The sequence below is a fragment of the Belonocnema kinseyi genome, chromosome 8 (genome assembly GCF_010883055.1).
Source record: "Belonocnema kinseyi isolate 2016_QV_RU_SX_M_011 chromosome 8, B_treatae_v1, whole genome shotgun sequence".
Taxonomy (NCBI): domain Eukaryota; kingdom Metazoa; phylum Arthropoda; class Insecta; order Hymenoptera; family Cynipidae; genus Belonocnema; species Belonocnema kinseyi.
The window spans coordinates 79,895,169-79,921,875 of NC_046664.1; the positions used below are offsets into that span (position 1 = coordinate 79,895,169).

Consider the following 26,707-nt stretch of genomic DNA (forward strand, 5'->3'; position numbering starts at 1 on the left):
CCCCCCGCCCTTGCTTAGGACTATCCGACGGAGTCGGTTCAGGACTAGTGGCTTTTCCATTTACCGTCTTTTGTTTAGGGTTCCGCTATGGGGCTGTTAGGGCTGAATGGCTCTTTTTGGAAGATTTGCGTTCTGATTTCGGTTGGTAAGCAAATTATTGTGGAAATGAGCTTTCGGGAAGAGGTGGGGGTGTATAGTCTTTCGTGTATACGTCCCATTTTTTATCACAACTTCTTCCTCATTACAAAAACTCTCGGAAAGAATAAAAGTACGACCTACGGAAAACTTTCAGATATACTGGTCGCAATTTTCTATGAACCCAGTCGAGTTACTTTACTTATTAAGATTTCATTGTCGAGTTTTGCGATCAGAAATTCGATATTTCTTAAATATTCGTCTAGAGTTTCGTCCCTCCCTTGTGTCCGTGTTTGAATTCTCTCCTTCACGTGTCTGTCGAAATCTTCATTTCCAAACTTGAAAGAAAATTCTTTTTCGAATTTACGCCAATTTCGAAATTCTTGTTTGAGGTTTCTGAACCACTTTTGCGCTATACAATTGAATAACACCTGCGTTGCTGTAAGTTTTTCATCTTTCGTTACTAGGTTAATTTCCTATGTTTTTCTATTTTGTTCAGGAAGCTATCGAAACGACGTTGTGCTTTAAGTTTTTTCTATTTCGGAAGAGCTTTTCCTCTCAATGTTCCTAAAGAAACACATGCTACTTCTCCGTGGATAATTCGTTGGGGGCTGGTTCATACATTGTTGGGTGCAGGTAGAATATCGACTGAAATTAGATTCTCTTTTATAACTTCCGGGTTCATTATCTAGATCCGTAGCGGTATTCGACCTGCATTCAGAATTTTGACTTAATCTATACTTATAAATGTTTTTCATTGGTATTTTATCTAAGAAAGTCTTTCGTCGGGTTGTTTCGTTGCAGTCACATGCTACTTGAAAAGGATTCGTCACTTCTCTAACTTTTGGGAAATTTAAGACAGTGTGCGATCCCTGTACAATATTGGGCAAGCCTTTATTTTGTAGACCCGGTTGTACTCTGCTGTACGAGACCCGCAGTCGTCTGGCTAGTGGCGGCCTCTGGTTTGGTATAGTCCGGAAATGTTTCCAAATTTAATTATAATTTCGTAGAATCCTCTCGGATGACAGATTTGGCTCGGTGAGAAGGTACGAAAAGAATCGATGTGGTGTTCTCAGATGGTGATCCTTACTCTATCGTCTCACGTAGACAATATTAAAGATTTTATGATTTCCTGGAGCAAGAAAGTTCTTAGCGACTGGTAAAAAAATATGTACACCGTTGAACAATTTATTTGAATAAACTACACGACAAAAAAGGATGAAGCTAAAAGAACTATATTTTGTCCCTCAGAACTATATACCACAACTATACCAGTGTAGGTGTAGCAGATATCCTGATATTCCTTCAAGTACCAGCGCAGTTGTTTATGGTGGAAGGGAAATGATACTCCTACGTGGCGCGTCCCCAGATGGCGGATAGGGGAATCCTCGCTGGAAACATAGGATAAGGCGGAAATAAAATTCATCTTGCGGACCAAACACACTGAGTGAAGGAGAGACCGAAAAAAAACTACGATTGTTACCCGCTGCGGCCAACTGGGAGTGCTCCGAGCTACCTTTGCCTGAATCGCTTACGTGGCGAGGAGCTGATGTGTGCGTGTACTGCTGACGTGTCAGCCGCCGCATGGGTTCAGAAGCCAGCCCCTTCGGGTCTTGTTCGGATAGTGCGTGGTGGCTTCAGAGGTCGGAATCTGCAGTGCCCCGGGCGAGTTCCAGTCCGTCCGGGTTTTCCGGGACTGGTTCAACGAAGGCTGGGTCCCAGGGAACTAAGGTAGGACTAAGGTCCAAAGGTATACCCGTTTTCAGATATTTCGGCCCGCCCCTCCTCGCACGATTTTTTAGTTTTAGCTGAAATTGCAAAAAAAAATGAAAGAAATGACACAAGCCTCGAAAAGGCAACAAAATGTCTGCCCAAAGATCAAAGACGGTCTTACAATGGTCACAGGAATGCTGGAAAACTAAACTGTGGAGAAGCACGCAAAGTAAGGCCCAAGAGAGCCTGAACGCTATGCCGTGGGTCCAATTTCACAGTAACTCTAGAAGAGAGAGCGTGGAAACGCTAGAAATAGCGTGAAGCTCTAAGCGACTAGCATCTAGCCCAGCGGAAAGCCAGGCAGCCACTCTGGTCGATGAGGGAGGAAAAGACGCGATAGAAACTCCAGCCGAATGGCAAACTGCAGAAGGAAGAAGATGCAAGGAAGAAAGAAAGCAAATCGCACGGCAGAAAAAAGTGGAATCGGAAGATTCTGAAAGGCAGAAAAATGCCCTTAAACAGCAAAACAAGCCAGAAAAGACTGAAGAACGGAGAAAAGAAGCAGTGCCTATAAAACCAGCAGCGGGCCTGACATATGCGCAGGTCCTAGGGGACATAAGAAGTCCGGGTGTGTGCTGCTGGAACTAGATAAGGAATCTAAGAACCGCAGTAAATTCTCGAACGCGCTAAAGGAAGCACTGGGAGACAAAGCCATAGTAGAAGATAGAAAACCGAAAAATACCCTAGAGACCCGAGATTTGGATAGCTACATTACTAAATAAGAAGTACAAAAAGCTCTGAAACGAGATTTTAAAACTATCTCAGGAGAGCTTAAAGTTACCGCAAGCAGCCTACATAAATATAGGTTGGGTGTATTGTAGAGTAAACAAGAGAGTACTAATGCTTCGATGCTTCAGGTTCCCAGGATTTAGGCACCAGGCTGGTAGCTGCAAAGGACCTGATAGAAAGGACATATGTCTCAAATGCGGGCAAATAGGACGCAAAGGCAGTGCGAGTATCGCGGAACCCAAGCGTCTTTTATGTGCGGAGATGGAGAAAACTCCGGAACAAGCTAAAACATATTTTTGGATCAGGCAGCTGTGCAGCGTTCAGACAAACGCTGGACTGGGCTGAAGGGAAAGTTAGGGCAGAATGAAAAAGATACTTCAGGGTAGCTTAAACAGGAGCAAAACGGCCCAAGACCTCATCATACATCTTAGGCACGAAAAGAATGCGGACATACAGATAATCAGTGAGCAGTACCAAGATAGAAGTAATCCTAAATGGTTCATGGACGAACTGGGTACAGCTTACATCGAGATTTCAGATTTGGTGAACATACCTGTCAGTAATCACGGCTCTGGATATGGATATGTGTGGGTTAAGTGTAGCAGCATCGTATACGTGAGCTGCTATCTTACCCCAATTGAACTAATAAAGGACTTTCAGGATAAACTAAATGACCTGGAAAAATTTATCCAAAATGGGGAAGGAGAAGTGGTGGTTTCTGGCGACTTCAATGCCAGAGCTCTGGAATGGGGTGTGCCAAAATCAAATTCAAGAGAAAAGTAAATTATAGAAATGGCGGCCAGGAGGGGATTAATAGTTCTGAACGCAGGAAGGACGCAAACATTTCAGGCGACCAGGCTGTAGGGGAACTATACCCGAAATCTTCTTAGCAACCAAGGGATTGGTGACATTGATAGATGCGTGGAAGGTAATTGAAGAGTACACAGGAAGCGATCAGCAACATATCACTTTCTGGATAGGTGCAGAAAACTGTACCCAACAGAAAACGGTACACAGAGTGCGGTAATGGAATGTCTCAAAAATGGATGTCCAAAAACTATCGGATGTCATAGAGAATGAACAGAAAACAGGCGGGATACTATTTCAATACGCTGAGATGGCAGCCAAAGCTGGGGCTCTGGTACATGCCACGATGAGCCTCATTCACCGAGCGTGTGTAACGGCTATTCCCCGGATGAGACCACGGAACAATCGACGTCCAGCATACTGGTGGACGGACGGGATTTGTCAGCGGAGAAGGGAGTGCCTCATCTCACGGCGCAAATCCAAGCGAGCGCGGAAAAAGTGCTTAACAGAAACAACCATGAGGAGGGCAGAGTTTCAAACAGCGAAGAAGCATTTTCGAACTGCTGTTAAACAAAGCAAAAGATCTGCATGGACCACTCTCTGCAAAGAAGAGGACAACGAATCTCAGGGGCTAATCTACAAGATTGTTACGCAAAAATTTGGAGCTATAGCAACGACAGGCTCACGCGGAGTGGAAGCGATTAAACATATCATGGACAGACTGTTTTCTACTCACCAGATCTGAAGCCTGGATACTGCGGAAATCGATAGCGCAGAAGTTCTGCTCTTCAATGAGATGGAACTTGGAGAGGCTGTTCGATCGCTTCAATGCAAGAAGGCTCCAGGCCCTGATGGAATACCATCGGAATCATTGTAGGCAATTGCGGAAAGCAGTCTACGACTGCTCTTGAATATGTTCAAAAGCTGTCTGAAGGAAGGATTGTTTCCAAAACAATGGAAAAAGCAGTGACTGGTACTCATTAGCAAGGGGAACCGAGACCTGAATTCCCCGTTAGCATACAGACCACTATGTATGCTCGACATTGCTGGTACGTTACTAGAGAAAATGCTGAAACCCCGTCTTCAGCCAGCTATACAAGCGGCAGAAAATCAGTACCGGTTTCGGAAAAGGCGATCTACGGTGGATGCAGTGCAGGAGGTTGCGAGAGCTGCACAAGCAGAACAACGAGCAAGTTGCTACACCCGCAAGATCATCCTACTGGTCACCCTAGACGTAAAAAATGCATTTAATTTAGCTAGTTGGACTGATATTTTTATGCGCTCGAGAACGAATTTCGAATACCACCGTACCTCTTGCGTATAGTAAAGAGCTATCCGCAAGATAGAGCTTTGCTCTATGAAACAGAGGCGGGGACTCGCAAATAAGAGATAAACGCAGGGGCAGCACAGGGATCCATATTAGGGCCAGATTTGTGGAATATCTCGTACGTGTATGTGAAGCAGAGTATTAAGCCTGCGACAAATAAGTATGGTTGTCACACTCATACTGCGTGGGTCGACACACTTTATACCCATATTTTTCTGAACTGAAATTTTGTATAGTTGTAGTGGCAATATTTTCTTTCATGTTTTTTTTTTGTAAATTGTGCGACACAATGTAAGAAATTTTAAGAAGCTAGAATTTTCTCCATCTATTATATAAGAAGAAGCTAGTGATTTTTATTGCTTTTATAACTGCTAAATTTCTTTCAGAGAAACAAGATTCGAAAAAGTTCCAGCTTTTCACTTATAAGTCAAAATAAAAGAAAATAATTCGTTCAGCATTTATTAAGTAGTGAACAAAATTTAATTTACAAACAGAAAATAACAATTACTTCTGTTTTTCATTTTTTTTAAACTGGGTACTGCCTATTTAAAACAACATTTAATTTTCAAAATACAATTGGTCTTGATTAGGTTGACCGATTTGAAAAACAAGGCAATTTTTTGCGAAAAATAATAACATTGGTAAGGGGGTAGGGATAAATCGATCAACTAAAATCGAAATTCGAATATCATCTTCGGCGTCGAACCTACCACTCAACATTAGTAAAATCAGAGGGAATAAACAACCTGGTCGTACTTCGCAGATGGCCAGCCATCGGTGTACTATCCGCGCTTGAATTGACTTAACAGCCGGACTCTAATCAATTCGAAAATTACCCCGAAATTAATGCCGTCGGTTTACTAAACTAGTAAGTAGCAAATTGTATGATACAATATTAGAAATTCTTTTCATACCTTATGAGTAAATCCAAGTTAATAAACCACATGTCAGCAAGGTGGTACTGAAAATCGTCTCCCATAGTAAGCAGAACATTATTTGTTCTATAGGAATAGGCTTGTTTGTTGACATATGCCAACAATTGCTCCACCTGAGAAATTGATATGAGTTATTGTCTTTTTCTTCCCTAAATAACTATTAACAATTATCAATTCGAAGCCTACAGGAGAACTAAAATATCTGAACTAAAAATTTCTATAATTTTTCAGTGAAATTATAATAAGAATAGCAAATTTAGGCTTACTTTTTGAACAATATTGTATTCTGGACTCTCGGTATCATCAATCAGAGGATCATCTTTACAACGAGTGTCAAAACAAAGCCCATATGGTGAACTGTAATTTTGATAGAGCTTTGATGTGAATAAATTAGAACTTTTACCTGGAGAAATCAAGATATTTCTATTAATTATATATTTAGAAATAGAAGCGAAGTTAAGAGTTTTGAACAATTGTTTTCAGAAAAATATTCATCTTGAAAAAAGTATTTCTTTAACATAACTAGAACACTGGGATTTTACACAAAATATTACATAATTTTAGATTGTTGCATTCAATTTAAAGAAAATTTTTATTCAATTTACGTTCGGATTCTTAAAAATTAACAAATTAATAGAATAACAGCATTCCAAATCGGACTTGATTTAGTTCTTCAAGTTTTTCAAATTTCCCTATTTTATTTTGTACTCGCACATCGTAATTCTAATTTTTAAAGAAAAATTTGAATCAACTAGCATAAAACAAATATAATGGTTTAATATGTGTTTAAAAATTATCATTACATATGTGAAATGATAATAATATAATCAAAATTTGATATATGCATTTGCAAGGCATTGCGAAAATAAAAACAAACCATTAAAAATAGAAAGATAAAACTCAATTAAGAAACCTTCAAATCTCATAAAATTTTTACAAGTTCGTTTCCTTAAAAGGTATAATTCAGTCTTGTGCTCGGTGTGTAGATACAGATTCGAAATTAATAGTTGTATCCTTATAAAATAAATCACCCTACTCAGAGAAAATAAATATATTTCTTTGATTCAAGGAATTTTCTTTGAATAAAAGAAATTCTTTTTAGATTAAGACTGGGTGAGGTTTCCTTATGATACCTGTCGGTTTAGCTGACCTTTCCTATTGTTGTAAGGCGCTAGTGCTCGATGCTTGTTTGTTCCTAATAGGGAAGAGATTAATTTTACGTGATTTATTTTCATTATTATACTAGTAGGCCATTTCCCTTTCGAGGTAAGCTTGACACACAAGGTGAGGAAGAAAGTGATGTGGAGAAGACGCTTTAGATTTTCAGATTGATTTGTAAGACATAGTTGTCCAAAAAGGTAGTTCGAAAATTTTTGTTGTGAAAAAGACTTCTCTAATTTAAAAAAATATCCTTTTCTTGCTAAGAGTACTATCCTAAAAAGAAATTTGCATTTCTTTAAGACATTTTTAAGTCTAGTTACTGCTAATATATCTTCCCAGTAGCGTACATTATTAAATTACCCAAAAATTGTATATAGATTTATATAGAAATATTTAGCATCCGCGAGTTTAAATGGTGATTTAATTTAAACGTACCTAATTCACATTACATAGTAGCCTCTGGAGCATCACATCACTCCGCTAAGCGATTTGAGAAATATCTACTGAGCTGTCAGATACCATAAGGTACCCTCACACTGTCCTAAGCTTTTTTTCTAGATTTCTTGAAACGTTGTTTATAATTGTACTTTTTTTTAATTTTTACTTCTATGTCAGATTACATACCCAAACTAGAACTACCCTTCCAGATAAACTCTGCCGTTTTAGCACGCAATAGTTCTTCTTCATCTTGGTAATCAAGACGAGCAAAAATTAGACCATCGAACCCCATTTGGGCAAACATTGATGCCTGTTCTCTTGAGTGTCCGAAGGGATCAATTTGCCATCCAATTTTCGGCCTCGCGCATTCTCCAAACGTGTCATTTAATCTCCTGATTGAAATATTTCTCTTGAATAATAAATTATGTTTCTAAAAGTAACATTTCATTAAACCTAAGATTTGTCTAAATCTTTAATAATAAAAGATTCTTTTTCGGCACATTTGGAAGGTTTCTAAGCGTAAAAATATTCGTGCACAATAAAATATAAACTAAATTTCAAACGTCATGCAATTTTTAATTCTCAAATATAAAATAGAAAAATTTAATAACCACAAATACAAAATACTCAAACTTTTTGAGTATTTCAATTCCATACATAAATGTTCTCCGTAGATTTATTTATTCTCAGTAATTTAAAAATTTCTGAAAGTCTCATGCTTCATACATTTTATGTTTCAATACTTATATTTTTAGCATTTTACAGAGTATTCTAAAAGATTTCAGCTCGGGCTATTGAGCGGAACGTTCGTGTTTGTATTCGCTCTTCGCTCGGTCGCAAACTTCTCAGAAATAATTTTTTTGAGCGTGCTTCAATTCTGTGCTGCACCTTACTTATCATCAAAATGGTTTCTTTGTCGCAAACTCAAGCTTGTTGAAGTTCTCTCGCAGAAAAACGGTTTTTCGAAATCAGTATCGCAGAAAGAAATAGTGTTGTGTGTTATTGATTCAGATTCAGAACTATGAAGCGAGTATTTGTGCAATTAAAGTGGATTACGCTGACCTCAAGCTAACTTTATCTGAGAAAGCTCACCTCCTAGATCAGCGCAATAGAAAAAATAATGAATCGTTTTTTGGTAATTTGGACGCTTGGTTTGGTGAGTAAAGGTCTAATCTGCATGATTCGTAACAAACTTAGAGGTGCAAATGTTTCTGTGGAACACGACCTGGACATGAAATCTGTCTAAAAGCGCAAGGCATTAAGGCAAGCGGCTTCTAGATAGAAGAAACTTGGTATAAATTACCGCATTACCGAATCAGGTGTACATAATAACAATATCAACCAAGTCTGAGATGTAGGAAGCAGGATTTGTTCCGGAAAAGAAAGAAAGCCTTTTTTGAGAATGGCAAGTTTAAAATTTTTCTGAACAAACGTCCTCCTACTACAATTTCTAGTCAAGCTCCTTACTATTTCACTGATTGACTTTTCAATAATCAGAGTGTTTTAAAATCTTCTGGTGAGTCTCTCAAAGCATGCTAATGGAATATAAGCAGTTTTAGCAATCTGTTTAGTTCAGATGAAATTCAAATGAAAAGTTTGACAAATTATTCCGTGATCTCACTGATTGAAACTTGGATCATAAATAAATGCGTGAAATTACCACGATTTCTGAGTGAGTATTATTATAATTATTTTATTGATTTACCGAACATCCTTTAAATGCTTTACACGTTACTGTTTATGGAGGGTAGAACAAAAAGTATCGTGTATATCAAGGGCGTACGGCTATTTTTCCGCGTGTGACTGCCACCCTCGCTTCATTGTGTTAGCAAATTCACACTGGTAAAAATAGCCGGCTTTATGCCCTTGGTACACAATTTACTACTCAAACAGCCAATCGGAAATCAGCAACTTATGGCTATTCATAAAGCTCCATGCATGCACGTGAAGCAAGCGTATTGTGGTCGCCTTCAGTCCAGTGACCTTCGGACATGCACTATCCGCAAACAGTCTGACATTAAGCTTTATACCCGACACATGGAATTCCTGATTCCCAAACTCCTTGTATCTTTGGAGTTTTTCGTGAATAAGTCAACCGACTTATTCTCAGAAGTTGGTGGGTTGCGATCTCAAGCTTATAACTATGATTCTATTCCGCGTAAGCTTCAACCGTCTTAAGTAACAGAATTCTCGCGAACCGGAATTCTCGCCATATTCCAGTCGGTGAGACGAGCGAGCGACCAATGACGGGGCTCGATCCGTCCTCCCCATCACTGGAACGCGCGCAGGGTTGCTGGACGGTTGGAGAGCTGCAAAAAAAGGCATAAACACGAGTTAGTATTTTCTCGGCGGAGAAGCGTGACAGGTCACAGAGGACCCTGCGTTTCTACCGATGATAACCTATGAATCTCTACACTTAACTTCATTAAATTCAATTAGTTTCTTTCCTAAGTTTAAATTCGAGCCTTTTTATTAATTAGTTTTCGCCATCCTTTATTTTAACTCCTATTTTCTTCCTAAAATACCCGATAGAAATATCGAATGCCCTAATGGGTGCGGTACTGTCGGAAAATCCCGCGGACAATCCGATTCAACTCTCGGTAGTGCGTGGTGCGATCGCGTTTTCGATTTCTCGCTCGTTTCGCCTAGGATCGGTGGTTGACAGCCACTAGGCTGTTGACCGAACGACCTAGTGCAGGGGTCGTTTCAGGAGTTATCACCGTTAGGTGGTGACTTACAAAGGAGTTCTTTGCGTCTTCCCTTCGGGCACGATCCGCGAGTCCTTCGGTCCCCATCCCTTTGCGTAGGCCCTTCAATTTCCGGTTTACGAATTTCTTCCCTCGAACGCGGTCAAGAATCCCTATTGATAACAACCCCTATCTTTATTGAATTTAATATTATTTATTCTTATTCATTAGGGGGTTATGGATTTGGCGCCCAACGTGGGGCTCAGGAATTTTTTTGAATTTTTTTAAATTTTCCAACTTTCTGTCCTGATATTTCATGGTTGAAAGTTCAAACCTATACCCCTAAGAGGCCATGCTCCATACTCCATCCGTTAAGAAACGCGATATACTTCCCAATTAAATTATAAACAATTCGGTTTCCGGGTATAACGAGCAAAATAATCAACCATTGTCGAATAATCCTTCCGCTAAGGACCCTCAAAATGAAGAAAATATTCAACAATCCCAAACCGGTTTACAGGAACAAAATAGTCAACCACTATTGAATATTGAACCCGTTCAGGACCATCGAATTAAGCCAAATATTTAACACCTTCGAAACAGTCTTAACGAGCAAAATATTCAACCCCTGTTAAGTATTCCACCTCTTCGGAACAACAAAGTTCAGCAAAATGATTAAATTCCGTTTAATTACCGTAAAAATCTTCCATCTGCCCAGCGAACCGGCAACTTCCGTAAATTTACCAACCTTAACGCTCAGCGACTGACGCGCAGTGGTCCTGTCATTAGGAACCCCAGAATCACCACGACCTACCTTCGCCGGCTTAGATCACAAAGATCCTAAGACCTTTTAAGCCGAATGCGTCACTCATATTACGGAATCGTTAAAAATCCCAGAACAATGGACTCGGTTGGTAACAAAATCTTTAACCGATTCGGCTGGAAAATGGTGGGAGCTGTATAAAAATTTGTCACTTGCCTGGGCAAAATTCTGTGACTTACTGTTGCAACGATACGCCGGGAATACCGCATTAATCCGCCTACAAGCTAAACTTTACTCAAATAGGCAATAAGAGAAAGAACCAGTCGGAATTTTCCTACAGCAAAAATATTTATGAGCGTCGAGATTACGTCCGGAATCTCCCGAATCCGACATTGTAGCGTTACTGATCGAGTCCTTACGGCCTTTGATTAAAATGGCTAATTGGTCTGCTAATTTAAAGAATTTCAATGATTAGTTTGAACGAGCCACACAAGCTGAGGCTGACGACCTGGCGGCAAACCCGCATAGATAAGCGAAGAAGGTATCGAAGAAATCTAATATACCCGTTGTCAACACTGCCCTGGGTCACACTAGCAGCACTTTTTCCCCATACTGAATCGTGAGTTAGTTGAAAACTGGCGCGAGTGGGGGCCAAAGGTCACCTCCGCTTTAAACTCATACCAGTTTTAAACGCGCTCTACACGGATTCCCTCTGCTTGCCTCGACTACGTGTCATATTATATGGTCAGAAAATAGCAGCAGAGATCGATACCCAGGCTTCGGAAAATTTTATACGGCGCTTGATCCTATCCAATTCCCAGTTTTCCTCATTAGGACCCAGTCCACCATACGTAAAACGTTTACGACAAACAATGGCCGTGCAACATGTCATCGAGCTAAAGGACCCGAGACCTTTTCGCGATCCAGCGCGTCGTTATTCTGACGAAAAGCGTTTTTATATTGATACTCAAGTGCGCGAAATGCTGCGTGAAGGTATTATCGAACCCTCCACGTCCCCATATAACTCGCAAGTTGTCATCGCAACTAAAGAAAATGGCGAATATCGTTTTTGCGTGGATTAGCGGCGTCTCAATGATATAAACGTTGACGTTCCCCAGTGCCTGACTAGAATACATGAAATAGTTAACGATCTCAGTGGTGCCAAGGTATTCTTCCTGTTGGACCACCTCAAAAACGGTTACTGGCAAATCCCTCTCTCCCGCGTATCTAGAAAGTTATCTGCTTTTTCAACCCCCGGGGTTCGGTTATTTCAGTTCCGAGTTATGCCATTCGTTTTAAAGGAAGCTCCGCCAACTTTCTAAAATGTTTATGCGACATGTTCTGGCTGAACAATAGGGTGTTTTCGCATTGGCGTATTTAGACGACATTATTATTTAACCCCAAAAACAGAAGGAAAATGTAGCGCAAATCGGCCTAGTTCTCAAACGTTGCGATATTTACGCGCTTATGATTTCACCCGAAAAATATCACTTCAGCCGCGACTCATTACCCGACCTTCGTTACTGGATTAGTTACGACGGTAACGCGGCGTAACCCGAGCACATCGACGCAATTCGCAACGACCCCTTACCCCGAACACGCCGCGAACTACAATCCTTTGTCTGGAAGTGTAACTGGGTCAAGGAATACATATCTGATCCCTCACACATTCTCGCACCTCTAACGGACTTACTTTTATCTACACGACCATTTAAAATGACTCGAGAAGATACTCACCTTGGAAGCGATAAAAACCGCTTTTACCAATCCGCGCTCGTTGAGTCGTCCGGACCCTTCTCTGCCTTTCATATCACAAACCGACGCCAGCGCAAGAGGGGAGGGAGCCGTTTTGCTGCAAGAAGAGCCTCACGGAACGCGAAACATAATTTCATACACCAATGCGAAATTTTCACCTGCGGAGACCAAATATCAATGTAACGAACAAGAATGTTTGACCGTTGTTTGGGCGGCTCAACATTACCGACCCTATCTGGAAGACCGACCATTTACTCTCCGTACGGTCGGTAAGGCCCTGACGTGGTTAAAAGATCAAAAGGACACGCGCACGAAATTGAATCGTTATTATTTATTATTGAAGGGGTAATTGAACTTCAAGGTTGAACACATTCCGAGCAAGGAAAATGAATTGCCTGACGCCCTTTCACGATTTCCCAATCCGGCCGTGTTAGTCCCGGGTGAACCGGATCTAGGAAAAAAGTTACCACCTACCCATCCAACGATTACAACGAACATCAGCAAATCAATTCCAGCCCTTAGTGCCTTACATACTCCCTCCATTTTTGAAGAAATTATGGAGGCCCAACATTTGGATCCTGCGATAACCCGCGACGAAATTAGATGGAGAAAAATCAGCGCGCGTGGTCCCGTTAATCGCAAGGAAGAAAATTTCCTTGTTTCTAACAATCTTGATAGAAACGGTTTTTGGCGTCGTGACATGGTCGGCGGTGAATGGCCACGCTCAAGCGTGTCCACCTACGTCGAAGCTGACCTGCTTCCGTCAAGAATCCCCATTGATAACATCCCCTATCATTGTTTAATGTAATATTATTCATTCTTATTGCTCAGGGGCTTATCAGTCTGTCTATCTGTCTGTATGTATGTATGTCTGTATGTATGTATATCTATTTGTCTGTATGTCTGACTGTATGTGACCACGATAACTTGTGAACAAATTATTCTATTATATTGGCCTCGGGCAAACTTTTTTAGTGTCCTGAAATAAAGATCGAGTTCGTTAGCCAGCCATTTTGGATAAAAATTCCAAAAGTAAGCGCATTTCGAATATTTTTGAGACTACTTCTTTTCAAAATTCAAGAATTTTCTGTACGGATATTCGTAGTATTTAAAAATACTAACAATTTATCCTAAAGACTTTTGTTTGGCAAGACGACAGAAATTTCAATAAAATGTTTAATAACAAAAGTTGTTTTTTTAAGAATGTGCTTTTTTAACTAGACAATAAAACTATGTCTATTTTAATGCCAATGCATGTTATGAATTGTAACACAATACATTCATGGACATGATATACAATTTGAGGGACAAATTCGAGTGCGAAGCACGAGATACGTGAAAAGAATGTGTAATTATGAAAAAAAAAATTTGACCAGGAAAAATTTGAACAAATTTCATAAATTGGAAGATTAGAAGGTCTGACAAGATCAGAAAAAAAGAATTATTTTCCTAATATTCGTGTGAAGTTTTTTATTATTTTTTATTTAAAAAAATTTACTTTGAAAGAAAATTAAAGAATATTTTTAAACACATCGAACAATTTTCTAAAATTTCGAAAAAGAGTGTAGAAGATTTTAAAATCAAAATCTTTCAATTCGGTAAAATTAAAAAGTTGAAAAAAATATAAAAAATCGAATAAACTCAAGAAATATTGAGTAGAATTAATAAGATTCAAAAAGAATTTAAATTTTAGAAGAGTTATAGAAACGTAGAATAAACTCATTTAAAAAACTAAAGAACCTGATCATTCATGTGAAAGAAAAAAGGTGCATCTGGAAATCGTATACCATTATCATACTATAAGACTAAAATTTGAATGATTTTTTTTAATAACTTTCAGCACATTTCTTCTCAGGCTAAATCCCCACTTTTAATCGCAAGATGTTCAATATTATTTCCAATAAGAATAAGCAATGAAATCAACTTGGAGATATTAAAAAAAACACATCCCTGTGTATTTAAAGATATAATTTTCTTTCCTAGAATAAGTTGTATGCAATTTAAAAAAAAAAGTTGTTTTTTAAATGCATCTCTTCCATTCTTATAAATATTGCTTGAATTTACTGGATTTATTGTTTTTGATTTATTAACCTTACCATATTAAAACAGTTTGATTTAAAATCTTTTGAATTCTTTTGAAGAATTTTTTTTTCATTTTCGCAAAACCTTAAAAAACTGTTAACAAATTGTTACAAGTTTTAATTATTTTTGTTAATTTCTGAATACCTCTTAATCTAACTCAAATTTGAAATCGCATTTTTTAAACCAACATGAACTTTTTTTCAAATTAAGCAACAAAATTGCGCAGGAAGGCTTATCAAGAATTAAGTTCCTTTTTTTTCTAAATTTATAAACAGTTTAAAAACAAAATTAAAAAATCCGGCCAAGTCCCTAGGTATCCTCTAAAATCACTTGAACTCTTAGAAATCCTGTAAGATTTCTTGATAATCCTTAAACTCCTCTGAATTTTTTTTAACTATCTTCAACTTCTTGGAAATAATTTTAAATATTTTTAAATTGACAAAAATTAATGCAAATATTTTAAACACAAAATTCTTCAAATATTCTTAGGCATCTGTTTTAATAACTCTTCAAGAACTCACTTCACGTTCTTTTAAATCACTGAAACCGTCTGAAAATCTTAAAAAATTTCTTGTAAATCCTTAAACGTTTTGGAATTATTTTTAAATCCTTTAAAAGAAAATCTTGGGTATAGTTAATTAAAGTCCTTTGAAATTTCTTAAATTCTTCAAAAGATTGTTTAAAAATACATTATACAGGGTGGCCACGCTGGGGCTTACATACATAGTGCACTTGATTGCTACCCGAATTTCACAACAGCACGGAAGAAGCCATTGTACAGGGGCATTTTCATATTACCGACCTTTAAAGTGTCATTCGGATCGGCCATTCGGTCAAGTCCGTGCATCTTCAGATCAAGGTTATCATAGTTTCCATGGATTCGTTCGAAACTTCAAATGGATACAAGTTTCAAAAAATATATGTTATGTTATGCAGTAATTACAAATAATAAAAGTGTTCAATTAATAATTATGTGAGACTTGTGGACTGAGAAGTAAACGTCAATTTTCTTCTGTGCCAATAACATTATGGAATGGCTGCTGAGTGACAAATACTATAAATTGGTAATAATATTGTGCGCTTTTAGTGGGCGAAAAGTAAACTGTGTTCATCGCTTATTTGCGGAATAAAAAAGGTATGTTATGAATAGACAGGATTTGTTTTGAATAAAGTGAATTTTAATTAAGATTACCTACAATTATAATGTAACAATCATTACTTATTAATAATTTTTTATAAGTAACATTATTTCGGAAATTAATAACTGATTTCCATTATTTGTTTGCACAAAACGATCATATATAAATTCACATCAGGAAAGGCAGATGGATTTGGTGCATTTCAGATGGTTCATTTCAATGAGCATTATTGGAAAACCGTGATCTCTAATCCTTATCCTAAGACTGAGGATTGATCAGCCTAAAATTAATTCTCAGTCATTCTAATGTTATAGGTGTATCAAAAAGATATCTCGAGGTAATTTAACTTGCCTGAATTTTAATCATTAAAATATTTAGGGATTTTGTCGTATGTTAGAAAATTTTTTCTCTGGCTTCATCTCAAAATTTGGTTTGATCAGCCACTAAAATAAATTAGAGGCTAGTTGGTTGTAGGATTGTTTAAACAATTTATCTAGACAAGATAAATTAGCTCAGAATTTTTATTCTATTTTGTTAGAAATTATTATATTTTCGAAATTGCTATCTCTGGTTTTGATTTCCAAACTGGAATTTTATCAGCCTCTAAAATTAATTCTAATTCTTTTTTATGATATAGGTATATCAAAAAGATATCTCGAGGCAATTTAACTTACTCGAATTTTAATTAATAAAGTCTTTTGGGATTTTCTTATTTTAGAGGAAGTTTCCTCTGGACCGGATTTTAAAATTTGGTTTGATCAACCAATAAAATAAATTAGAGAGTCGTTGATAATAGAAGTGTAACAGAAATGAATGCAGAAGCGAGATTTAGGGCCAGAATTTTTATTACAATTTTTTCAGAATTTTTGCTCTAATTATCTATTTTATCAGGTCTAAATGTTAAATTCATACATTGCCGGTACCTTATCAGAAAATAAAAAAACTTTTAGTGTAATTCAAATATACTCGGCCTACAATAGTAAAGCGATTTCGAAAATAGAATAATTTCTAAAAAAAATGAAAAAACAATTCTGGGCTAAATTATCTTCTCTAGATGAATTTCTTAAACAATCCTATCACCAACGAGTCTTTAACTTATTTTAATGTTTGATCAAACCAAATTTTGAGATGAGGTCTAGAGAAAACATTTCTAAAATACAAAAAAATCCCTAAATATTTGATTGATTAAAATTCAGGCAAGTTAAATTACCTCGAGATATCTTTTTGATACACCTATATTATCAGAATGACTCAGAAATAATCTGTTACTTATTAAAGTTATTAATAAGTAATGATTGTTAAATTATTATCAAGTACATATTGTTTAAATTATTACTGCCTACACTTCTAGTAATAAACATACAAAACCACAAACCATTTCTTTGGTAAAGAATAATCAATCGAAAGTATAATAAACATGCTGGGCCGATTGCCATTTCGAGGTTATGGTCGGATTCACCTTTTTACCGAAATCGCTGTAAATAATTGTAGGTAATGTCAATTAAAATTTGTTGCATGTAATATTGTATTCCCTTTATTCAAAACAAATCCGGTCTATTCATAACCAACCTTTTTTATGCCGCAAATAAGCGTTCAACACAATTCTCTTTGCACCCTATAAAAGCGCACAATATTTATAACAATTTATTGTATCTTTCACTCAGCATCCATTCCATTATGTTATTGGCACAGAAGAAAATTGAAGTTTACTTCTCAGTCCACAAGTCTCACTTCATTATTGATTAAACACTTTTATTATTTGTAATTACTACATAACATAACCTATATTTTTTGATACTTGTATCCGTTTGAAGTTTTGAACGCATGCATGAAAACTATGATAAAATTGATCCGAAGATGCACGAACTTGACCGAATGGCCGATCTGAATGGAACTTTAAAGGCGCGAAATATGAAAATGCCCCTGTACAATGACTTCCTCCCGGCTGTTGTGCAATTCGGGTAGCAATCAAGTACGCTATGTATGTAAACCCCAGCTCCTGTATAAGTATATATGCTAATTTTGCATGGCCATCGAAACTATTTTGTCCCACTTACAATAAGATAAACCAAATATACTTAACAATAGAAAATTGGTCTATTCGGCTCAAAATTGATGTATGTTGTTGAAAATTCATCTTTTTTGTAAACAAATTAACTTTTTGTTTAAAAATCCAACTGTGCAGTAAAAAATAAAAATAACAAAATTAAAGATTCAACTTTTTGAATGATTTTCTTCGTTGCTTTTTTCTGACTGAAGATTCTTTATTCGAGTTTTAAGGTAATTCCTTTTACTGGAAACTTCACTGTTCAGTTAAAAATCAGTTTTTCTGTATTAAATTTATGTATTTATTGATATAATGTATATATTAATATTTATTTATTGACAAAAATATCATCATTAGTTAGAAATTCTACTACATTGTTGAAATTGAAACACCTTTAAATTATGTTTTGAAATTATTTTTCATTTAAATGACCAGGTCATGGTTTTGGCTGAGGGTTTTATCATTTTGTTGAAAACTCGTTTTTAACAGAAAAATGAAGCGCTCCATTCATACTTGAAAATTTATCTGTCCTAGTTACAAATTTAAATACTTAGATAACAATGTACATATATGTTTTGTTCAAAATTCAGATTTCATGGATAGAAATTAATTTTGCTAAGTCGAGGATTTAACTATTCAATTGAAAATTTGTCTTTTTGGTTAAAAATATATTTACTAATTAGAAATTTATCATTATTTATAAAACAAAAAAGCTTTCGGTAAAAAATTCAACTGTTTTGTTAAAGTATTATCTTTTTGGATGACCCATTACCTATTTTTTTAATTCATCTATCTGGCATAAAATGTATACTTCCTGGTAGAAATAAACTTTTATTATTTCAAATCTTATTCTGTTCAAAATCTCAGTCATAGAATTTTTTGGTTTTAATTTATCTTTATGTGTTTAAAATTTAACTATTAAAATAAAAATTCAACAACTTGAAAAAAATAAAAAGCTTCTCGGACAAATATTCAAGTGTTTTATTAAAAATCAGTCTTTTTTAATGAAATGATATTGATTTATTTAGAAAATTTGAGTATTTGGTTGAAAATTGATATATTCCGGTTAGAAATTCAACTTTATGTTAAAAAATGTTGTCTTCACTGAAAATTTTTTCTCGGTTATAAACCTATTTGCCAAAATCATATTATATTTTTCTAAGTAAATAAAGTGTTTGTATAATCACCTAAAACCCCAAGAAAATTGATCAATTACAGACTGATAGTGCGTTACCGCTTCATCATTCATGCTCCATCCTCCACCAATTATTTCGAGTCTTCCTTCATTAATTAAGGATCGAACAATGGTTTTTTCTTCTTCATCCTGTTTGTCCCACCACTTAAAGAAAAATGCTGATTCGACAAAAATGAATCTGTTTATAAAATTTGAGTACAAAATAAAATATTATCAAATTTTTTGAATAATAATCTCTTATAATTTATACAAGTATTACACTCGAGGTCCCATAGAATCTGGTCGCTTTTCGTAATTTCTAGAACTGCTGACCACCGCAGTTTTCCAGTGGCAGGGCGAGAGACGGTGGCGACTCTTGCCTCGGGAGGTGCACATTGCGCGAGTACTCAGCTGAATATATTTCGCAATATTATGCATTCAAATTTGGTCTGTTAACTCCGTTAACCCACTACACTATCATTATATGGGACTTGGAGTGTATTTATAATGATTTCAAAAGAAAATATTAAATATATTACCTCCTATCTGGATTTTCTTGCAAAGATTGTATTACCGATTTAAGGATATAATGAACACCTGCCTTGTATAAATCTTTTCTACCTATCAAAAATAATTGATTCAATTTAAACTGGCCTGCATCGAAAAAAATGACAACTAAAAATAGCCTAGCCGGGACTAGAACAAGTAAAAAAATTCTTAATTCTCAGTTTTTCGAAGCCTGTATAATATGCATGATTTTCCAAAAACATTCAAGATTTCAATGTACTGATTTTTTTTCGAGGAGAAAATCTCATTTTTATAACCATGAAAAATCTAATATAATTGTTCATTCTTTATTATCAACAATAATATTCTCTTAAATTGAGGCCAGCAAGTTGCAGTGTTTTCTACAAAAATTTACTTTGTGTCCACTTTTTTAATTAGATTAAGTTAAAAATCAATTCTAGTAATTAAACATAATTGTTTTAACGATTTTTTTTCACTTTCTTTAATTAATGCTAGAAAATTGCCGCTTTTTCGAAAAATTTAAAATTTTTCGACTTTTCACTTAGGATGTAGTGAATATTATCAAAGTGTTAAAAAGAAAATTGCTTAAGCAATGTGACCTTATTTTTAATAATGTTGTCTTTAAATTAGGCTAGAAAATTGCATTTTTTTTAAATGTTATCCTTTTTTAATATTTTTCATTTAACTATATGTGAGAATTAATAAAACTTAAACTCTGCTTTGTGTTTGTAGTCGTGAACAAGTTACCGTAAACAATAAAGAAATATTTTTTATACCATCCCTTCATTTTTGTAAATATACTTTTCTAGAAGAAACCGATTAGTAAAATATTCTTAAAGCTTTCTTTATGAATCATACTAAATGGGAATTTCCCCTTAGTAGTTACTACCCTTTTTTAATAAATTATTATTTATATTTATTATTTTTCATAAATAAAAAATCAAACAAAAGTAGAAACCAAAGAGTGGAAAACTTAAACAAAATCGCAACTATTTATCATTACAATATAAGAAAATAGTTGTAAACAATAATAATTGAAGCGGAATATTATTAAAAATAATAAATTGTTGAAACAATTATATATCCGTAGCATTGTTTTAAAAGAATATCATCAATAAACTCATTTTTTCATATTCTATAATTATTTTTACTTATTATTATATCATATTAAATATTATTACTTATTTATTATTTCATGGTAATTTTTATTCATTTTAACATTATTTTGGTTAATTTTAGTCGATTCTAGCCTCATTCTAACATTAAAAATGAATTGCTAAAATAATTTACGTAAAAATCTAACTAATAGTATAATGAAGTTTATTATCTGCTATAACTAATTTGTACTTCAAAAAATAAAAGATAAAATCATAATTAGCGCCAAAAACTTTTAAATCTAATTTTTTAATTATGTGATTTTTTATAGGATCAATCGCTTTAAAATTTTATGCAACCGATAAGGTACCCAAAATTAAACTTTACAGCACTAGTCTTTTTTCATCTCAAATTTATTTTGACCCATTCCAATATATAAATTTAGATATAATACAGGGGAGAATATAAACTTAATAATTCTACTATCAAGAATAATTAAATTATTACTCACTTCCATAGTAATATTGGTCAAATGTTTTTAACCATCCAACATCATCATGACTGTGTGGTACAATGTGAACATTCAATTTTTTTGGATCGACTTCCGCACAAGCCTATCAATATTTATAAGACAAAATAATTTTATTTACATAATGATAAAATATATATTGAGTATTCTAATATTACGTTATCCTCGGTCGGTAACGTCAACATCTATAAGGCTTTACTATTTGGTAGCCTGCAAAGCATTGTTTAGATAGTAGTGCGAATAAAATCAATGAATTTAGGCGAAAGTAAGTCAAAAATCGTGACAGAAAAGCCATTTTTTATTATTTTTGACACGTGAGAAAGTGTGCTATTAGGCAATCCATAACGAAAAATTATGTTTTTTAATTGAGGTTACAAGCTCAATTGCCGGATTCAGTTAGTTAGCATCGTCCGTAGCGCCTCTTGCGGAAAAGCGGAAAAATAAATGTTTTCCAAATGGTATTATTTCTAATTTGAAGTGTTTGATTAAATTTTGAAAATTGGACAATTTTATTCGAAAATATTTGACGTGTCATTTCTAATTTAGAGCTTATAAAATGAAACTATTTTATTTGAAATATAAGAGACGTGAATTTCAATGATTTAGGATTATAAAAAAATTTGGAGAATAGAGAAGTTCAAAACGTCAAAAAGTCAAAGGAATTAAAGCTGTATTATTTTGTCATTAAAATCGTTCCAACTTGAAAAATTTCAGATTAGTTTTTTATTTTAAACAGACAACTTTATTAGAAAAGAGTTCGAATTGTACCATTTCTAATTGAAAACGTTCAAAGTTTAACAATCTTACCTTAGATTAAAGAATCTCGAATCTGAATAATTTTAGATTAAAATTTCGAAAATAGGACAGGTTAAAAACTTTAAAAATGAAATATATTCAGATTATAATTTTGAAAATTTCCAACAACTTTCTTCTGAAGGTTAACCTTTTAGTTATAAATTTTACTGTTTAATTGAAAATTTCATAATTTTCTTAAAAACATATTCATTTTTGTTGCAAATGGTTTACAATTTTTATTTCGGTGTTAGAAAGTAAGCTGGAATCTTCCTCGGATGAAAATTTAACTATTTTTAAAAAGTTTTTCTTGTTTAATTCATCTGTTTCAGGAAATTTCATTTTTTTTTAATAAAAATGTAAATTTTCTGTTGAAAATTTCACTCTTTTTTTAAAAGTTGTGTCTACTTGATTTTAAAATGCATGTACTTTAGCAGAAATTACATTTTTCTTCGACAAAAATGCATCTTTTGGGTTGAAAATTCAACAATTTTTTTTTAAGACTGGTTTAAGTTCCGTTTACAAAAAAATGTGCTTTTATTAGAAAATCATCTGTTTTAGTCCAAAATTCAATCTTCTTTTAGATCAAAATGCAACTATTTGGTAAAGAAGTTAACTATTTTGTTGAGAATTCATCCTTTTTGGTTAAACAAATTCGTCTGTTTAGATTGAACATTCATTTTTTTTTCGTAGAAACTGATTTTTACGTTAAAAAAATCAATTTTTGATCTGTAGTCAACTGGAATCTTTTATGGACGAAAACTCAACTTTTTTCTGTAATTAAAAATTCTTCTGCTGCAACAGAAATTTAATCTTTTTTTAATAAAAATGCAACTATTTGTTAAAGAATTCAACAATTTTATTAAAAATTCATCCTTTTTGGTTAGAAATTCGTCTGCTTGCATAAAAAATTAAATTTTTTTAGTAGAAAATTATTTTTTGTTTAAAAATTCATATTTCTAATGTCAAAACTCGAATTAAATCTTTTTTAACCGAAAAATCAACTATTTTTTTGAAAATGTATCTTTTTGATTTTAAACTTTAACTGTTTTGGAAAAGTTTTAGTTTTCTTTTAAATGAAATTGCTACTTTGTGGATAAGAAGCATTCTTCTTTGCTTAAGCATTAAACTAATTTGCTTGAAAGATTTGTTTGAATGATCTATTTTGTTAAGAAATAACTTTTTTTGTTAAAGCATTATATTTTAAGTTGAAAATTCATCTCTTTGGTTCAAAGATTAATTATTTTGTTGAAAATTAATCTTTTTTGGGAAAAAAATGATTCAACTATTTAATGAAATATACTTTTTTTGTTTGTTATTCATTTTTCAACAGAAGATTTCACTTTTTAATTTTTTCAAGATTAAATTTTTTTAGTGGAAAATTCGCTTTTTTGGTAATGAAATAATTTTTCAGTTTGAAATTGCCTTTTTTTAGTAAAAATGCACCAGTTTCGTGGAAAATTCATTTTTTTCTGAACAGTCATATTTCTCGTTTGAAAATTTAATTTTTTAAAATAAAATTTGTCTTCTAGCGTGAAGTTTCAATAATTTAGATAAAATTTTATTCATTTTTGAGTAAAAAATCTTAATTATTACAAATTCGTCTTTTTGGTTTTAAAATTCTTGTCTTTTCCTGCATAAATTTCATCCTTTTTTTTATTGAAATATAAACTATGACACTTTTTCGTTGGTAATTTGTCTTTTTAGGTTGAATATTTAACTATTGAGTTAAAAATTCAATTTTTATGTTGGAAAATCCAGTATTTTGTAGAAAAAAGTCATCTTTTATAGTCGAAAAGACATTTTTCTTGTTTGAAATAAATTCATAAATTTTAGCATTTTAAATTTGTATATGAATCCAAGATTTTAAGGATTTTCAAATTATTTTTAACAGTTTTAGTTATTTTGAAATATTTTTAATTGTTTTAAAAAAGTTAAAGGAGTTAAAAAAATCGGAGAATTTAAGGATTTTTAAGAAATCTTACAGGATTTTTAAGAATTTAAGTCATATAAACGAATTACTAGGGACTTGACGGGATTTCAAAGTTTCTTTTTACAGGATTTAAAAATAATTCAAAAATAATTTTAAATGTTTAAGGATTTAGAAGTGATTTTATGGCAGTTTTCCTGATTTTAAAGAGCGTTAAGCGAGCTATTGAAAAGTAATTTAAAAAGATTTTACTGAATTTTAAGAGATTTCAAGGCATTTAGAAAAATGCAAAGATTTTAAGGTTATTCAAGAGATTTTAAGGAATTTAAGTAAATTTAAAGGATTTTAATTAATTTCAGTTGATTTTGAAAGCTTTTAAATGATTTTAAAAAAGTTTATGAAAGTTTAAGGATTTTCAATGATCCTACTTACTTTACGAGATTTTAAAGTTTATTTTTAAAGGATTTTCAAATAATACAATAAGGTTCAAGGATTTACAAGAGATTTTATGGGATTTTAAGACAGTTTTAGTAACTTTACAGAATGTCAAGCGAGTAATTAAACAGCTATTTAAAAATAGTTCAAGGGATTTGAACAAATTTAAAGATTTCAAGGATTTCCAAGATATTTGAACTAATTTAAGAAGGTTTAAATAATTATAAGAGATTTGAATTATCTTAGTCAATTTCGAGTGACTTCGAAAGGTTTCCTATGATTGTAAAGTAGTTAGCGAAATATAATAAAAAGAGTGGGTCACGTGACCAGATCCCTATCTTACCGCTACTTTTTTCATTTTTAAACTTATTTTTACACGAAGCGCCGCATCAAGTTGAAAGTTTAGGATATCGAATAAGAAGCTCTAAAAACGTCGGGTATGGTCCTAAATTTTAATAATTATGAAAGAAGAAAAAAAAATTATTTTTAACAAAAAACTTTTTTCATAATTATTCAAATTTAGGACCAGACTCACCATTCTGAGTGCTTCTGGTTTAGTACTCCAAATTTTCAAATTGATGTGACACGTTGTGTGAACATAAGTTAGGTACTAAAAAAGTGTCGCTAAGGTAGAAATCTGATCACGTGACGCACTCATTGTATGGCCTTAAGGATTCTCAAGAAATCTTATAAGATTTCCAAGAAGGATCATAGTCTTCAATAGTTTTTATTTTCACCTTGTACCTTTCCCTTAGGTTACCTTTCAACGTGTAATAATAATCTATTAGCATCTTTGAAAAACACAGTTTAACACACTACCAAAATTCAAAAATGGTCACATTAAATATAATAGCAATGCTACCTAACCTCAATTACGGAACATTATGTTTTTTAAATGGATTTCCCAAATCATACACTTACAAAATTGCCGAAAATAATTAAAGAAATGGCTTTTCTATCTGAATAGCAAATCGATATCCCGACTTTTCACTTAATTTCGTCTAAAAAAATTGATTTGAGTCAAAATTCTTTGTAATCAATTCACTGAAGTCCACCGAAAGGTAAGACTTTATAGATTTCAACTTTACCGACCGAGTGTGACTTAGTGTTTGAATACTCAATTAGTTCGTATTTTGCTTTTTCATCACAGCAAAAATGGTTATAGAACAGATATCTAAGTTTTCAGAAACTTAAAAGAACGTGTTCTAGAACAGGTTTGTAAAGGGTTACGAACATTCGAGTAACTATGTCATCCACCATACGCTAAAACAATTCAGTAAGATTTCTAGAATGCTGTGACGTACGATCTGTAGCATTTCTAAAACAATTCTAGAACTGGGTTATCAGGGTTATGTAATAATTCTGTAACACATCTAGATATCTGTGGCAACCGATCTGTACTATATTAAGAGCAATTATAGAACTCAATTACAAGTGTTGTATAACAAATCGATAACAGATCTAGAACACTATGGCAACCGATCTGTAATATTTCTAGAACAATTCTAGAACTTTGGTGCGCTGCATTGTAAAAAATATAGGACAATTTCATAACAGTTCTATAACAATTCTATAACAGTTCTAGAACTGTTATTTGATATCCTCATGGATATATTTTGATCCGGGATAACGCGTACGCAGTATCGACTTAAAAAAATTATACGTCCGAAAAATCGACATTAGGGATATTCGCAAGGGTCAGCTCGACCATAGTATTAGAGAACTAATCTTTGTTCCTAATTCATTCTAGAACATATCTGTAACAGGGTTCCGGAACTTCGATATAACAATGGTACGGCACAGTACTTGAATAAACTTGAAACAAATATTATGGAGTGTCTGTGATCAGTTTGTTCTAGAATAATTCCATAGTAACAGTTACAGAATAGTTCCGTCACATAGTTAGAGAACAGTCCTGTCACAATTTTGTCACAGTGTTCTAGAACATTGTTACCTTTTTGTTCTATAACAGTTCGGTCACAACTTTGTCACAGTGTTCTAGAAAACTGTTACCTTTATGTTCTAGGACAGTTCTGTCACAATTTTGTAACAACTGTTAGAGAACACAGTTCCTTTTTTGATCTGGAACAGTTACAGAACGTGTTTGCTGGGATAGAGGAAGCTTTGTAATGTTAACCATGTTGCTATGATGAAGCATTAATGATTTTCTAACCGGAAGTCAAGTACTCGTGAAATAAGCACCAAATAATCATAAGTACAAACAAAGTGGAAGCACTCGAGATCAAATTAACATGTATTTAAATAATGGCGTTATTTTATTCAAATAATGATAAATTATACCTCATATCCACAGGTTGTTGATCGTGCTCGATTATTGAGAATAACGAAGGTCCTGGTAGTAACCAAAATTATTACTATGACACATGACAAAATAATCGAGAACCAAATTCTTAATATTTTTTCTGGTTGCGACATTGTGTCACAA

At 33.9% G+C, this 26,707-nt stretch overlaps 1 protein-coding gene across 1 annotated transcript in view; it reads right to left on the minus strand.

The window, feature by feature from the left end:
* The window catches only part of LOC117178030 (lysosomal alpha-mannosidase-like), a 39,127-nt gene extending 12,420 nt beyond the window's left edge, over positions 1–26,707 (minus strand). Inside the window, exons 1-7 of the mRNA XM_033369229.1 lie at positions 26,563–26,707; positions 21,087–21,189; positions 19,492–19,573; positions 18,966–19,151; positions 7,492–7,697; positions 5,973–6,109; positions 5,686–5,819 (exon numbers count right to left, since the gene is read on the minus strand). Of these exons, the coding sequence (XP_033225120.1) occupies positions 5,686–5,819; positions 5,973–6,109; positions 7,492–7,697; positions 18,966–19,151; positions 19,492–19,573; positions 21,087–21,189; positions 26,563–26,697 (983 nt within the window). The 5' untranslated portion in view covers positions 26,698–26,707. The remainder of the gene's footprint in view (positions 1–5,685; positions 5,820–5,972; positions 6,110–7,491; positions 7,698–18,965; positions 19,152–19,491; positions 19,574–21,086; positions 21,190–26,562) is intronic.